Below are 14,938 nucleotides of genomic sequence, written 5' to 3' on the forward strand. Positions count from 1 at the left end.
TAATTTCACGCAGATGTATGTATAAAGTCGGACAAGTCACATACGACACTGCTACCAGACTGCAATGCTATGATTGTCGTCTTCAGAGCGGCAAAAGTACATCACGCTGAATGGTATAACCTATTCATGCATTATACGACAATTTACTCAAATCTTTTCAATCTAAAACGGCTTTATCGGTCACAAACCCGGTACTGTAGCGTCTGGCTCTCTACTTTTGTGTGGACTTGTAGCGTCTGGCTCTCTACTTTTGTGTGGACTTGTAGCGTCTGGCTCTCTACTTTTGTGTGGACTTGTAGCGTCTGGCTCTCTACTTTTGTGTGGACTTGTAGCGTCTGGCTCTCTACTTTTGTGTGGACTTGTAGCGTCTGGCTCTCTACTTTTGTGTGGACTTGTAGCGTCTAGCTCTCTACTTTTGTGTGGACTTGTAGCGTCTGGCTCTCTACTTTTGTGTGGACTTGTAGCGTCTGGCTCTCTACTTTTGTGTGGACTTATAGCGTCTGGCTCTCTACTTTTGTGTGGACTTGTAGCGTCTGGCTCTCTACTTTTGTGTGGACTTGTAGCGTCTGGCTCTCTACTTTGTGTGGACTTGTAGCGTCTGGCTCTCTACTTTTGTGTGGACTTATAGCGTCTGGCTCTCTACTTTTGTGTGGACTTATAGCGTCTGGCTCTCTACTTTTGTGTGGACTTGTAGCGTCTGGCTCTCTACTCTTGTGTGGACTTATAGCGTCTGGCTCTCTACTCTTGTGTGGACTTGTAGCGTCTGGCTCTCTACTCTTGTGTGGACTTGTAGCGTCTGGCTCTCTACTCTTGTGTGGACTTGTAGCGTCTGGCTCTCTACTCTTGTGTAGACTTGTCATCTTTTCAAGGACACGGAATGAAAGGATTTGAGTAAATGTTTGTAAAATACACGAGTAGCTTATGCATTTCGGCGTATTATATACTAGACTGCAATGCATACAACGATTCTATAGCAGTGATACAGTCTCTCCGAGTATTTCAATATAATCATTATTAAAGTAAATGGTTTGAACTCGGGAGTATCGTTACATGTTTGTAAATGTAGATCGTCCAGGTTGGTATAGTCCTGAGAAGGACTGTTTTTGTTGTTGTTGACTGACGTTTCGACAACCTTTAAGATGGCTACCGCTAAGGTTGTCGAAACGTCAGTCAACAACAACAAAAACAGTCCTCGGGACTATGCCAACCTGGACGATCTACATTTACAACATGTAATAATCATTATTCACATTTAACAGATGAAATTGAAACAAGACTTGTCTGGCGGCGATTTATCAATGACGACATTTTAATAGTTTTAGCAGTACACTTGCTTTGAAAATGTTTTAAAAGAAGGGGCTCTGAACTTTCCCAAAGATTTTTGAAGAGGGGCTCAGCACTTTTCCAAAGATTGGTGAAGAGGGGGTTCGGGCCTTTAGCTCCACGCCCACATACTTCTACAGCGCCAAATAAAAGACTTATTTACGCACAGCGTTTGCAAAAAGACAATAATTACAATGAACCACACCTTTCACACATTCCATGCACAAGTAATAAAAAATCTCATAATTAAATTTCATAATTAAATTTACTAACCTCCGGTTGTAATTAACCTGTTTTTCGTGACGCCAAATAAACATTTACAGCAGACACGCTGCCAAATCACTTACTTAAACAGTAAATATAAATCCAGAATAAGCACGCTGTGAATATAAAATACCTTAGTGCTTGGAAACTTGAAAGTTTAAATACCATTGAAATTACACATCATCACCCACACTATTTTACATAAATCCAAAATAAGCACGCTGTGTGAATATAACAACACTTTAGTGCTTGGAAACTTGAAACGTTGACATACTATTGAAATTGCACCATCACCCACGCTATTTCATCACAAACTGTGGACTCACGAAAGCTCTAACACGAAGATGAATATTTTATGTGTATGTTCACCTTTGTTTTGCTCGGGACTTCACGTAACAAAATTGACAGTCAGTCTGATCCGAACAGAGGCGTAGCTAGCTCGTAGATTTTCTTCAGCTTTGTAGATATTTCGTTGTTCACTCATAGCAACAACATATTTGTTTATGAAAGGCTTACTATACGATATAGACGACAAACGTCACACCATTTTGCTAGGCGTGGCCGTCAAGTACTTCTTTGTCGTTCATCAGATAGTTTAAACTTCTTTCCCCCAAAGGCGAAAAACTTCAAGTTGATCCATGCGATTACATGCATAGATTGTTTACCATGTCGTGCAACAGAGATCGAATGCATTTTCAAATGATTAGAGGATTTTCTCAACGAATTTTCTCCAAAAGGATTCAGGATTGGAAGACGTCGACAAGATGAAACAAAAAATATGATTTCTAATTATATTGAAAACGTGATTTTAGGGGTCCCTTGAGCACGTAATCAAAACTTTCAGAATTTCAAGCAAAGCTCTCTTTCACCCCCCCTCTTTCTTACGTAAATGTACAATAATAGGCCAACCACACCCCTCCCCTCTACAGATGTGTTAGTTTTTAAGATCGGGCAAAAGTCAGCTTTTTTATAACCACTGCTCAATTGATACTCAGCTTGCTGGTTTCTGTTATCTTAGCCAGTTTTTAACATACATAATCCATGAAATATATATAGAAAGTGTAAGCCTGCTCGTGGGACCAGAAATTGGATTCCAAAATGTTATTCTACGAAACAGCAGCTTATCCCCTCCCCTTTACTGCACGTAAATGTGTCATTCATTATATACACCCTCCTTCATTCATAAGAGTACGTACAAAATGGACGACCCCTAAAGTGCGTCGTTCGTTCCATCACACGAAGTAAACACGACATTATATTGATTGGGGCACACAAAGTCGTGAAACTACTTGCCACTGCAATCAAGTGAAGAATTAAGGTAGTGTATGCTGGTGGGATGTGTACAATATAGAAGTTTATCAAATAATCATTATTGAATACGACAGTTACGTTGCATATAGATGTGTTAAGTTGTAGTAAGTGCACGATTTTAGACTTTTAAATTATTGGATGGGGCTCACCAGCCTGTTCCCTTAGTATCCGCCACTGTCACCATGACTGTCCTCTTGCATCTAATACTCTCCATTCAGATTAATAAGCAGCATTGACCCTCATGATCTCGTTAAACAATACCGACTGCCGCCAGAGGCAAATAGCAGAAATTTTTCAAGATTAGCACCCAATCATGTGAACTCTCAGACTATCCTTTTTACAAGAGCGTCTATCGTTACTAACGTAATGACCATCGTCACTTATAGCTGAACAATCTCACCTTTGACTGGTGTGAACGATTTTCACATTGTTTGTAAGGTCATTGAAGGTGTAGCAAAATGCAAAATGTGTATCGGCTTAATATATGGTATAGCTTGTAAGAAAGAACTTTCAACAATGTGTAAGAAAGAACTTTCAACGTCAGTAAAAACGTAAGTTCAGTCGTGTAATTGACGGGCTAGGACTTAAGTAAAACGTGTGAAATCTTACAGTACAGTAATGAATAACACAAATAACGCGTTCAAGCATAGAATATGCTGAACCTGAACGATATCAGCTAAATTTCGCTCCCACGGCACTTCTGATGTTGTCAAAAGTGCAACACCCCTGATCTGAAACATTTCTTTTCGCATATTTTTTCCTCGACTCTACGCTTACAGTCCATCTCCATTAAACCTTCCATTTTTAAAACGTATTTAGGAAATTTTGAGCAGTTTTCCTCGACTCTGCGCATACAGTCCATCTCCATTAAACCTTCTACTTCTTAAACGTATTTAGGAAATTTTGAGCAGTTTCACAATTGAATGTCTGTTTTCTTTGGATACTCTTTGTGTTTGATATACTGGCTACAAGATAGAGTCACGATTCTGCAGGAATCTCCAGAAAGATGTAAATAGATGTTGATCTAGTGAGACCTGACAATTTCATCGGACACACGATCTGGTACTAAAGAACTTGGTGATCCTTTCATCAAAAGTTATCAACTGTTAAGAACACGGGGTCCTGAGACACGATTCTTTAAGCATGTCCAAAAAGATGTAAACAGATGTTGATATGCATGGTGTGAAGCCTGAAAACTTCATTGCAAAGTATAAACTAAAATATCACTGGATCCCAGAGACACGGTCCTCCAGGTACCTCCAAAACATAAACAGGCGTTGATTTGGTGAAACCTGACTATTTCAACGAAAGTTCGGGGTTAAGGATGAACAAAATACTCAGCGATTGTCTCTATGCTGAAATTTTAAGGTTAATTCTACCATCAGCAATAATTAGCAGGATTGTGGACTTTGACCGCGACAATTTGTCAGTGAATGTTGAAAAGAGACTCAAGTCAGAGTATTTGCTTCTCGTGTTTTCCGCTCGTGGCTAGAGTTTATCAACTACATTTCAAACGAGAAGCAAAGAGCAAAGAATGCGTTATCAACAGGCTTCGTCGATACAGACAATAATGGAAGTTTTGTAAAAGAAGCTCGCAGGAAAAGATGGAAGGACACGGAAGAAAAGACATTGAAAATATCCAGTCAACGAAGAAATTAATTTCTTTAGACAAATTTCTGTTCCAATCTCAACTCCGTGTTGTTCTCTATAACTACCTGTAAAAGTACCAAATCTCAAACCAGTGCCAGTCCCGCTCAACTTCACAAAGCGATGACATACGAAACTTTATGCCCACAACAAAAAATGGACGAGATGCGTGGATTCGAATAGATGTATTACACAATGAAGCATCAATCTTGAATAATAAAAAAATTTAAAGAATTCCAATTAATTTTTTCAATAACTACGTGTGAAATAGTTGCCTAATACCATTAAAAAGTTGCGTAATGCGCAGGCGCAGACACAGGCATTCCGGTCTTGTATGAAATGAAAGAGCAGTTACGTAAGCCGAGTTGTGTTTGTCACTCTGAGAAATAATAAATCTGATTTTGATTTGATCATTTCTCTTCATAACTTTGTCAACTATTGCCGTGGTTTGTTGACACTTCAAGATTGGTGGCGCAGCCAACTCGTGAGTTTAGTCATTCTATGTAAATTTTTCGAAGATTACTCATTATAAAAACAATGGATTTCTTCAGAAAAGAATAATGCTTATGATATCAAATTTACTTAGCATTACTAAGCCTGCGAGTTTGCTATACGCAATACGATATCACGAAGTGGCTCAGAAACTTTTTGTATAGTAGCATTTTGATGAATCACAGTATCAAACGCCAACGAAACTCGAAATTTAGAAAAATATTCAAAGGAAAGCATCTCTTCGATCGTCTCGACTCGAGTCAAACCCGTGTACCATACAAAGAACCTCGTTAATGCTTCATCAAAGTTGCAACACCTAGTTTCGGTTATGATTCTCTCCTCCAATGTTTGAATAAACCATGCTAGTAGTTTACTTTATGTACGAGATACTCAAGTGAACGGAATATAGCTCCACAGTGAGTTAAAAGTTACAAGACTGAGGCCTGTTTCAAACGTCACATTTTACATGAGCCGAATGCATTTAAAACAAAAGATAATGAGGAATTTTATCTCATTTTCTATTGTTTTAAATGCATTCGGCGCATGTAAAATGCGACGTTTGAAACGAGCCTGACCGTACCTTTTCTAATATACGTAATAGGTATCGCATGGTTCCAGAAGTTGACAAAAAACAATTACGTTAATGTTAAAAAGAGACTTTCATGACGTCTTTAGGAGATCTTTCATTGAATAGTATAAAAAACCTCGTCTCATATACAGCGTATAAAGTCGACCTCTTCGAAATGACTTCTATATGGAAGTTCATTTGGTTGCCAAAAACAATATTATGGAGAAGAACTGTGGGAATCAAATGTGCCTTAGTAACTTCCGAAAATATGCAAGAAAATTCTCGAAGCTTTTACATGAGGGTCAAGAGACTAATGGTACAAAACTAATACTCTTAACACCAGCTCTCTTGACGAAAGCCCCATGTCGAAATATCGAGATGTTTGTTTTGCGCATTGTGGGCAGTTACATACCACGTTGGGTATCCAGTTATTTGTAAAAAAACAGAACAGCCACAGTGCTCTCTGGTTATTCTAGAACGGAATAGATCGCGCGACAGTTGAATATGACGAAGCTAAATTTTCATATTAACACGTTTTTCATCTGTCAAACACTTAAAAAATATACAAAAAGACCATGGGCGCGAAATCTACTAAAGCCACGTGGGCAAAATATACAGAAAAGAGAAGGAATTAACTTCTTACAACTTTCACAAGCAGAAAAAAATGTTGTCGCTTTCTTTAAGTGGTCATAGGTCCGTGACCTAAATTGGAAGGTGTAAACACGTTGTTTATTGATGAAGTTCCGATTTTACATACCATGTGATGTGGACATTATTCGCATGATGCATATACAGACTAAATGCACGATAGCAGACGCAACAGAAAACGGGTATTTTTTTGTGACTGGCATTTTGCCAGTTCCGTTTACAGGACAAGAACTTTAATAAGAAAACTCAAATCGAGAAGGAAGGAAAAATCGAAACGTTATTCACATCAGTCTTAAATGTTTAGCAAGACTATTTATCGTAGATTTTATCGCTTCCCAAAGCATTTTTCCCATGATACTCGGATGAGGCTGATTCAACGTTGACGTTTTGTATACCCAACGTAGATTCCAATCAGAGAAAGGAAGTCTAACAACAAATATTTATAGATGCTGACGTGTTTTCGTTCAAACCTCAAAAACCGCCACACTCTTTACTTTACGTGGGCATTTTTCAACATGGGACATGCGCAGTGCAGTCTTCGGGTCGATAATGACCCCGTGTCAAAGGTATTTTCCATCGATAATCGAGATTCTCTTCACTTTACATCTTGATTAAAACAGGTCATTTTTCATAAGTGTCACGATACCTCAACACCACAACGACCAGCAAGCATCATAAAACAAACAGGCCATTTGCTCCTTTGAAGAGATAGAATTGCCAAAATCCTTCCACTTCATTCAAAATCCTTAAATTGTGTGGGGGGTTAAAAGACGATTTGTGTTATCTGTTGATGATAAATCGCGAACAAAGTACATAATATACAAAAGACAAATAACTTTATTTTTGTACTTAGAAAAATTTAATCCTCTTAGTCATCACACACTTCCGACGTGTACTTTGCGGTAAGTTTATAAAGTGCGTCGTTCTATCGATGTGAACATTCGAACACAACTCACCCAAGACAGACGATAAGACTCAAGAGTCTTGCATAACACGAAAGATAAACCCACGCAGGATTTACATCCAAGAGCACAATCTTAAAGGTCGAGAGATCTCTAAAGGATCGTAGAAGGTATTTCACTTTTAACACAAACCAACACAAACGTATCATCGCCGGATTTTATCGTCTTCATTATGTCAAAAAAATCTTTAAGATGCGGTTTGTAGTTCATGCAATAAACGAAGAAATTAGCAGGTGTACTCCAATCCAAATTTTGTGTGAAGTAAATTTTCTACTTTACTAATGCTGTCTGTCGCAGCAATAAGACTTAATACGTTTGACATGTTTTGCATGTGTGGAATTATAAATGACGGAAATTCGGCGTGTTGTTGAAAAGGTTCCCAACTGAATATATGCGGCAGCATTGCTCCTGGGAGTAGAAAGAAAAAAAAAGGTTAAAAAAATTTTCGTGTTAGAACAACTTAGAAAATCAGCAAGCAACTTCATCCACACTTGTTATAGCTACCAAAGGACTGTAGAGTCGTCACGATGAAGAAAGCGATCGAAATATTTTCAAATGATATACTGTGGAAAACGTGACATGAGCACATGTCATCATTTGAGAAGATTTGACATAATATTGTACTTGCGATAAGATAATTCCATTAAAAATGGAGACTGAAACGGGATTATCGTGTAAGAATATTTTTGGAGTGGATTAATTGGAAGTGTTTTCTTTTGTAGAAGGAGACCAGGAGACAAGTTAATCATTTAAGACGATCATTTCGAACACAACGAAAAGCAAAAGACGACCGAGCAGAATACGACTCACGATGTACGCGACTAAGTTATCATCAGTCCGTTCTCTGTCCCTTCTCTGCTTTCTCACAATCGTGAGCGCAATGCGTATACTGGACGCCATAAACGGTAATACCAACCGTCAAAATCGGAGCCAAAACGCGACGGAGCGAGCGTTCGTCAAAAGAACGGTACGGACTTTCAACAAACGAATGCCACTCTACATGATGAGCTTGTACAAGAAGTTGACAAGCAGGAAAACGGGAATACCGCATTCAGCGAACACCATCAGAGGTCTTCCATCAGGTTTGTGAACATTATGTTATGTCTTAGGTTGCCCGGCACTGAAAAGTTGATAAATATTGTCGCAATTACAGAACTCGACGGGGAGAAAATTTAAGAGGTTATTATGACGTTGCTCTTTTTGCCGATGAAATTTCTCGTCGAAGTTATAACTGAATTAGCCACATGAGTCCTATGACATTTGTAAGAATGCATGTGGACAAAATTTTGTTTTGTATACCGACCAGTGGCCTTTCGTTTGTTTTCGAAACTACCTAACTGTTTTCGCAATTAGTTTAATACAACACGATGTCGTATACACACACGCGCTAATTAAGTGCACCAAAATATTTGTCAAACTCATGCACACAACACACAACGCACGCGACAAGATACATAGCAAATTCTCTGGTGAGGGTTGAAAACCACAAAAGATGCGGATATGAGCAAGTTTGTTGAATTAAGAGGGCATATTCAAACTTGATTAGGATTTCGTTCGTCAATGTTGCAATAAATACTAATTACTTGTTTTGTTCCTTAAACTCGCTCTAAAGAGGGACTTATCAGTTGTACATGAAGAGGGAAAATTTTGGAAATTCGAAAAATGTGCCATTTTTAGAGCACGCGCAAACATGATTAGGCGAGATTATAAAGACTTGACTTCGGCTCTTGTGTTATGAGCACCAAATTGAAAGAAAGGGAATAGCTGGCTGTAGCTACGAAAGGAGATCTGTCTGGTGTTAAGAGGGAAAACAAGATCTAAATTATAGAATCATCAAACGACATAACTTCAAGCTCTAATGCTCATAATGAAGGGCATTACCTGTTGGTCCTAAAAACAGTTAATGTAATCCAATTTAAAAGTCGTTGTGCCTAATAACGTCGACATGAGATCGCTGTCATCCCACGCGTATGCAATCAGTTGTGCTATCATTATCAGTACACTGTCTATGAGTAGTTGCATGTGTGTGTGATCTCGCCACAACCTTCCCGTCTGCGCACTATTTCCCCGAAAATAGCGAACCAATCAGAAGAGGGACCACAAAATACAACTACTTAATTGGCTTCTGACAATCTCCCACGCGTCTCAAAAATTGTGTGTTTGGTGTTTTTAAAAAGGAAAAGAAGCATCGTATTGGCAGGGAAGCTATAATTTCCTCGGTTGTTGCCAATGCACAATGCATGAAAAGTTTTCGCAGCGCTCTGATTCATAATTCATTACACACAATCAGCCTATCCTATTAATGACATAGAGCTACACATTGGTCAGATTGGAGATTGCGCAAACCACAATAAATAAGCTAACCACAAGAAACACATGCGTCTCAAAGGTTGCCGTTATTATAGGGATAAAAAACCATAATTTTGAGAAGGAAGTATCCATTAAAAAAAGGCGTAGTCTGGAGAGAGCGTGATTTCTGTCACAAACAGCTAATTATAGAAACATTGGACTTAGTTGTGCTATTGCGCCATAAACATTTTCGAATCTCTTGAAAGCCAAACTGCCGCTGAAAGTCAGAAAAAGCTGAAATGCCACAGCTAGGTCGTGCTATTTCTCCATAAACATTTTGAAATCTCTTGATAACCAGACAGACAGTCAGCAATAGCTGAAATGCCACAGCTTAGTCGTGCTATTTCTCCATAAACATTTTGAAATCTCTTGATAACCAGACTGACAGTCAGCCATAGCTGAAATGCCACAGCTAAGTCGTGCTATTTCTCCATAAGCATTTTGAAATCTCTTGATAGGCAGACTGACAGTCAGCAATAGCTGAAATGCCACAGCTAAGTCGTGTTCTTGCTCTATAAACATTTTCAAACTTCTCTACAGATAAGCTGATATATAGTCCGCATAAGCAAACATTGCAACTGTATCTGCTGGTTTCTATAATCGATTTGATGACAATGATGGCAAAAAAAAGTATTGAAGAAAAAAGTACTAAATAGATGATAAAGAAGTAACCAAGCCTTTCAACAGTAAACTTCCCGCAGAAAGGACGAGGTTAGGCAATATTTAGAGACCAGAGAAAATGTCAACTAAGAATTCCACACAAAATCGACCTCGTATGTCCCATACATAAAAGAGTCGTATAGGATTGATTATAATCAATAGCAAAATTTCATCAAAATTTCTAATATCAAAATATCCATATCTCCATTGGGGGTTCATGATTAATGGGCGTGAGTACATAATATAAAAATGGAATACGGCCAAGCGCCCCGTCGAAATAGAATTATACAACTGTACATTGCATAATGTAAGTTACCAATACAGTCCAAGGGTAACAGTGTTAACATTACTCTAAAATTAATTGCTTTTAGTTGAAGGATTAACACTTCATGGCATAGCTATGAGTAATAATTTATAGTTTTTGCGAAACTCACGGGTTCGATGCTTGTTTCAGGTAGTTGGGCAATGGATATGATGAAGAGTCGAATTTCGAGAACAAACTTATGCAAAAATATAAAAATAATGTTTACTTGACGATAGTGAATTTATAATGAGATCACTAAGAAAACAGCTTAAAGAAAATTTACTTCGAATTTAGAAATCCTATTGCGTCAATCTCCTCTCAGTGTCTCGGCCATTTGTCACAAACGTGCTCCATTGCACTTATTGTTGTGGCAAACTTAGAATCTGACTTCTAGAGGATATTGTTTAGGACGTCTACAAGATATTTCTTAAGAGAGGAGTTCCTTCATCGCCTTACCGTTATTCGAAATTATGTTGAAACCCCACTGAAAATGAGTTGAAATTACTGAAATGAAAAATTTCACGATGACATAGCAAAATGAGAGGTTGTTCTATTGGTCTGTTATATCATGAGTTCATCTTAGTAGAAAATCCAGGCTTGTTCAAAACGCACAACTTGCTAAAAGCAGGTCAAACTACGAGTGACGCTAGTAGTGATATAGCATGACGTCAATTTAACATGACGATGAACAAAATTCAAAGGGGGTAGTGTCCTGTGACGCCGCTAATTAGCATATATTGCGTGCTGATCACAAACATTGTCTGTCGGTCTGTCTCGCTTAAATTTAACTATTTTTTCGACACTGCTAACTAACGAGAAAATTTCGTCCCATTCGTGACATGACGCAGGCTGACCTACGTCTACGACTAAATTGTCTGACTGTGGCCGTTGCTGCTACGCTAGCAGATTTATTTATAGTGTTTTCAAGTGGTGCACCTAAGTTGGAACATTAGAAGAATATGCAGACGATAAAGCAGCCCGATCTGATTCTTAAGAAATGTCAAGTTCAGATAAGACAACATAATCACTATGGTATTTTCAGATCAACATTAAGCCACGATGCAAACGACACGCTAATTACCCATGTTAGCCTTGAAACAACAGTCTTGCGCTTCTAATCTAAAAGTGCAAACCGCTTTATTCGACTTAAGTCACAAGTGGAATTGAATAGAACGGACAATGAAAGTTGAAAATCGCCCACATACAAAGCATAGAGTCCCAAATATACAGCAGAGTCTAAATTTGTCATTTTTTATGCCATTTATATACTAACGTAGACAGTTGCCAAGAAAAATAAATGCAAACGCTTACCTAACATTCCGTAACTGTTTGGCGTTACAAAATACGTCTATAATAAGATTCGAATATAGATTTCATTTTGGGATTTGGCCTTAAGATAACAATGCCTCACGAAAAACATAAGCTATCCAGTATAAATAAAGTTAATTTACTTTAGACGCTCTTCAGCGAAAAGAGAAGATCAACAACTGGTAGTTGATTAAATGGAGGAGGACTCAAAAATCCGATCGTTGCCAATTAGTGACATTATCGTTATCATAAGAGCTCGTGATGTCAAGAACTTTCGAATGGAAGTTCAAATTAGAAATTCAATTGAAACTCAGATTGAACGCCCGACTGTAGGCAACGGCAATTTCGCCACAGAGATTTATCGAGTGACAAGTTTTAGTGCCCCGAGTTTTCAAGCAGAAAACAAAAAGGGTTTGGGTACATTTAAGCGGGTTTGGGTACATTTGTGCCCTGAGTATGCCCCTGATATTTTCCAATTTTTGCCCCCTCCCCTAAGATATCGGTTAACTATGCGCTGCGTTGTACTTGTACTTTATTTAACAAAAGGGCAAATTCTGACCGTGTCCATCGCGGCAAATTGATAATTGGGTTGTGTGTGGGGGCTATATTCATATTTTATAATCCGTAATCACAATTGATTTCAATAGAAAGTAATAAAGTAAAACATGAACATACGAAAATTACCCCTCCCAATAACACTCTTACGGCGTCCCTGATCTCAAATGAGTCAAATCCGCTCCAGCATAGTTTAAAACAAACCTTTAGAAACATCCTTATTGTTCGACAGGAAAAGAAAGCCTATTATAACGTTGTATGCATTTCTTCAATAGTTACAACAATTGAATCCGAATCGAGTATGAAAATCGAGTTCAACCTAGAGATTGTGAAAGACAGTTGGACCGTTACAAGGGACGAGATACATTTATACATGACACCTGGTGATGGCAACGACAAAACTCGCTTCAAACCATACACCTTGAAATTCATTGACATCCACAGCGGAAAGCTCGTGAGAAAGTTCATTGTTCCAGCATTCAATCGCGGCTGGCAGGTACTATCTTTGAATAAATGGACGAACAAATGGGTGAAAAATCACAGCTCGAACGAGGGACTCCTTGTCGAAATCTACCGCAAGGGCAAGCCGGCAAAGACGAATCCGTTTACCAATTTCCCAAATGGAAATTCTCCGTACATGATATTGTACGCATCGGAGCATTCTACAACTCTTCTCGCGTGGCGTTTCCTTATCGAGAACTCTCTCAACTCGGCAACGAGCAATGCCCAAAACAGACGCGTTCGAAAAGCAAGCCGTCAGACCGTTGCGAACACCGACACCAGCAGCAGAAACGATCCGAACCCAAAGTTGCTATGCAAGGTAAATGAGAAAAACGTACAGTTGAAAAACATGAAAATTAGCGAACGACTTGTGGTCGTGAAACCGACGAAATTCAAAATGAAACAGTGCGCTGACGTGTGCCTACCGACAGCCATGACACATTTGTTGGGAAATAGTCATTCGATCGCGGCTCAAACACCAACTAAACGTTGCTGCAACGGAACACAATTTCAAGATGTAATGGTTTTACTCAATGATACAAAGAATAACGAAATGGATGTGCACTTACTGAAAAAATTTGCACCAAAGACGTGCCAATGGCTGTTGCAATAACCGACCGCAGCTTGCGGTAGTGTTAAAAATAGTAGTAATTAGACGCACTATGCAGTTCCATATTGCACTTTTCTATAAAACTGACGACATTTGAATATAGATTTCAGAAGTAAGTGTTATATATTATATATTGCACATACTATGCAATGTTTTCATTTTGCTACATACATCGTATAACATATATTATATAATATATAATACCTACTCTCTCGCTACATATTAAAGCTATATATCAAATAAGAACATTGACATAACCCAGCTTTGGGTTGCGCACCAGAAGAAATTTAGGACAGAGGTTGTTAAGCAAAACAACACAACGCTGCCACTCATGCATATGAAACGATCCAAGAGCGAATTCGCAGCTGATTAGTTTTGAAAATTTGACATTTAGCGAGACTGCTAAGCTTGAGTTATGAGAAATGGCGCCGAAAATTGAATCGCCATTGAATAGCAGCAATGCAAGAGCATTGAGCTATCTAGAATGCAATGGTACATACACCCTGTGCCATTGACCGATCAAATAAGGATCACAGATATTCATATAAGGATCACAGATTAATGATTTCAAGATCATAGATTATCATATCAGGATCATAGATAAGCATAGAGGCAAAGAATACACAAAAACACATTGACGTATAGAAAGTTCATTTTTCATAGTAGGCGCACTGAAATATGGCATTCACCCATCTTGCTTGAGCAAAATACATAAAAATTGTGGTGGGCGAATTCCTAAATTCTTCCAGTCAAATTCTGTAGTTTGTTTGGAATCGCGCTCGCCATTTTAAATGTAATTCTGCGGTCGCTCCTTTAAAAATAATGCCCTAACTGCAGTTGTAACGTATATCATTGTATATCAAAATATATTCGAAAGTATTGTATAAATATCAATGATTCATGCTGTGAAGACAAAATAAAAATGTATGTACTGAAATAAAAACTTTATTCACACTCACCAAAATACACATCTCGTTGTTCGTCGGTCGTAGTTCAATTGAGCCCTTTCGCTTTGAAAACTCGACATTATTCCGCTAATTCTATCCATACAAAATCCCTGAAGTACTAGAACGTTTTCCATTAAAAAGTGCCTCCCCTTTGGCATTAGTTATCGCCGGAACAACTCTTAAAATTCGTCGAAAAACACAAAATTAAATAACAATTTCCCACATGGCAGACCTTGCCGCGACAATTTCAAGTGAAGGACTTTTTTAGACGTCGGCATAAGAACGTTTGAAAGCTGTCTTTTGTAGCGGTTTGTGGAAAAATAATTGGACACGACTGAGATAGAAATGACATTACCACTATTGAGACATGAGTGATAAGCTATGAAAAATAAATCTCAGAACTTTTGATAAAATATTGATAATAGCTTTTGATAATTCCAAGAATTTCATGTAATTTTTTCCATGTGGAATTATGAAAGCAATGACCGT

The 14,938-nt window shown here is 38.3% G+C and overlaps 1 protein-coding gene across 2 annotated transcripts; it reads left to right on the forward strand.

Annotated features, from left to right (window-relative positions):
• Positions 1–7,201: 7,201 nt before the first annotated feature.
• Positions 7,202–14,466, forward strand: LOC124453630 (growth/differentiation factor 2-like). Of its 2 annotated transcripts, none has more exons than XM_047004433.1 (3): positions 7,202–7,647; positions 7,938–8,297; positions 12,667–14,466. In XM_047004433.1, the coding sequence occupies exons 2-3, from the start codon at positions 8,027–8,029 to the stop codon at positions 13,503–13,505; spliced, it is 1,110 nt and encodes a 369-aa protein (XP_046860389.1). In that variant the 5' UTR covers positions 7,202–7,647; positions 7,938–8,026; the 3' UTR covers positions 13,506–14,466. The 2 variants fall into 2 exon arrangements, with proteins under 2 accessions (XP_046860389.1, XP_046860388.1); XM_047004432.1 differs by having other exon boundaries at positions 7,202–7,325.
• The last annotated feature ends 472 nt before the right edge of the window (positions 14,467–14,938 follow it).

This window comes from Xenia sp. Carnegie-2017, unplaced genomic scaffold, assembly GCF_021976095.1.
Source record: "Xenia sp. Carnegie-2017 unplaced genomic scaffold, XeniaSp_v1 HiC_scaffold_25, whole genome shotgun sequence".
Classification (NCBI taxonomy): Eukaryota; Metazoa; Cnidaria; class Anthozoa; order Malacalcyonacea; family Xeniidae; genus Xenia; species Xenia sp. Carnegie-2017.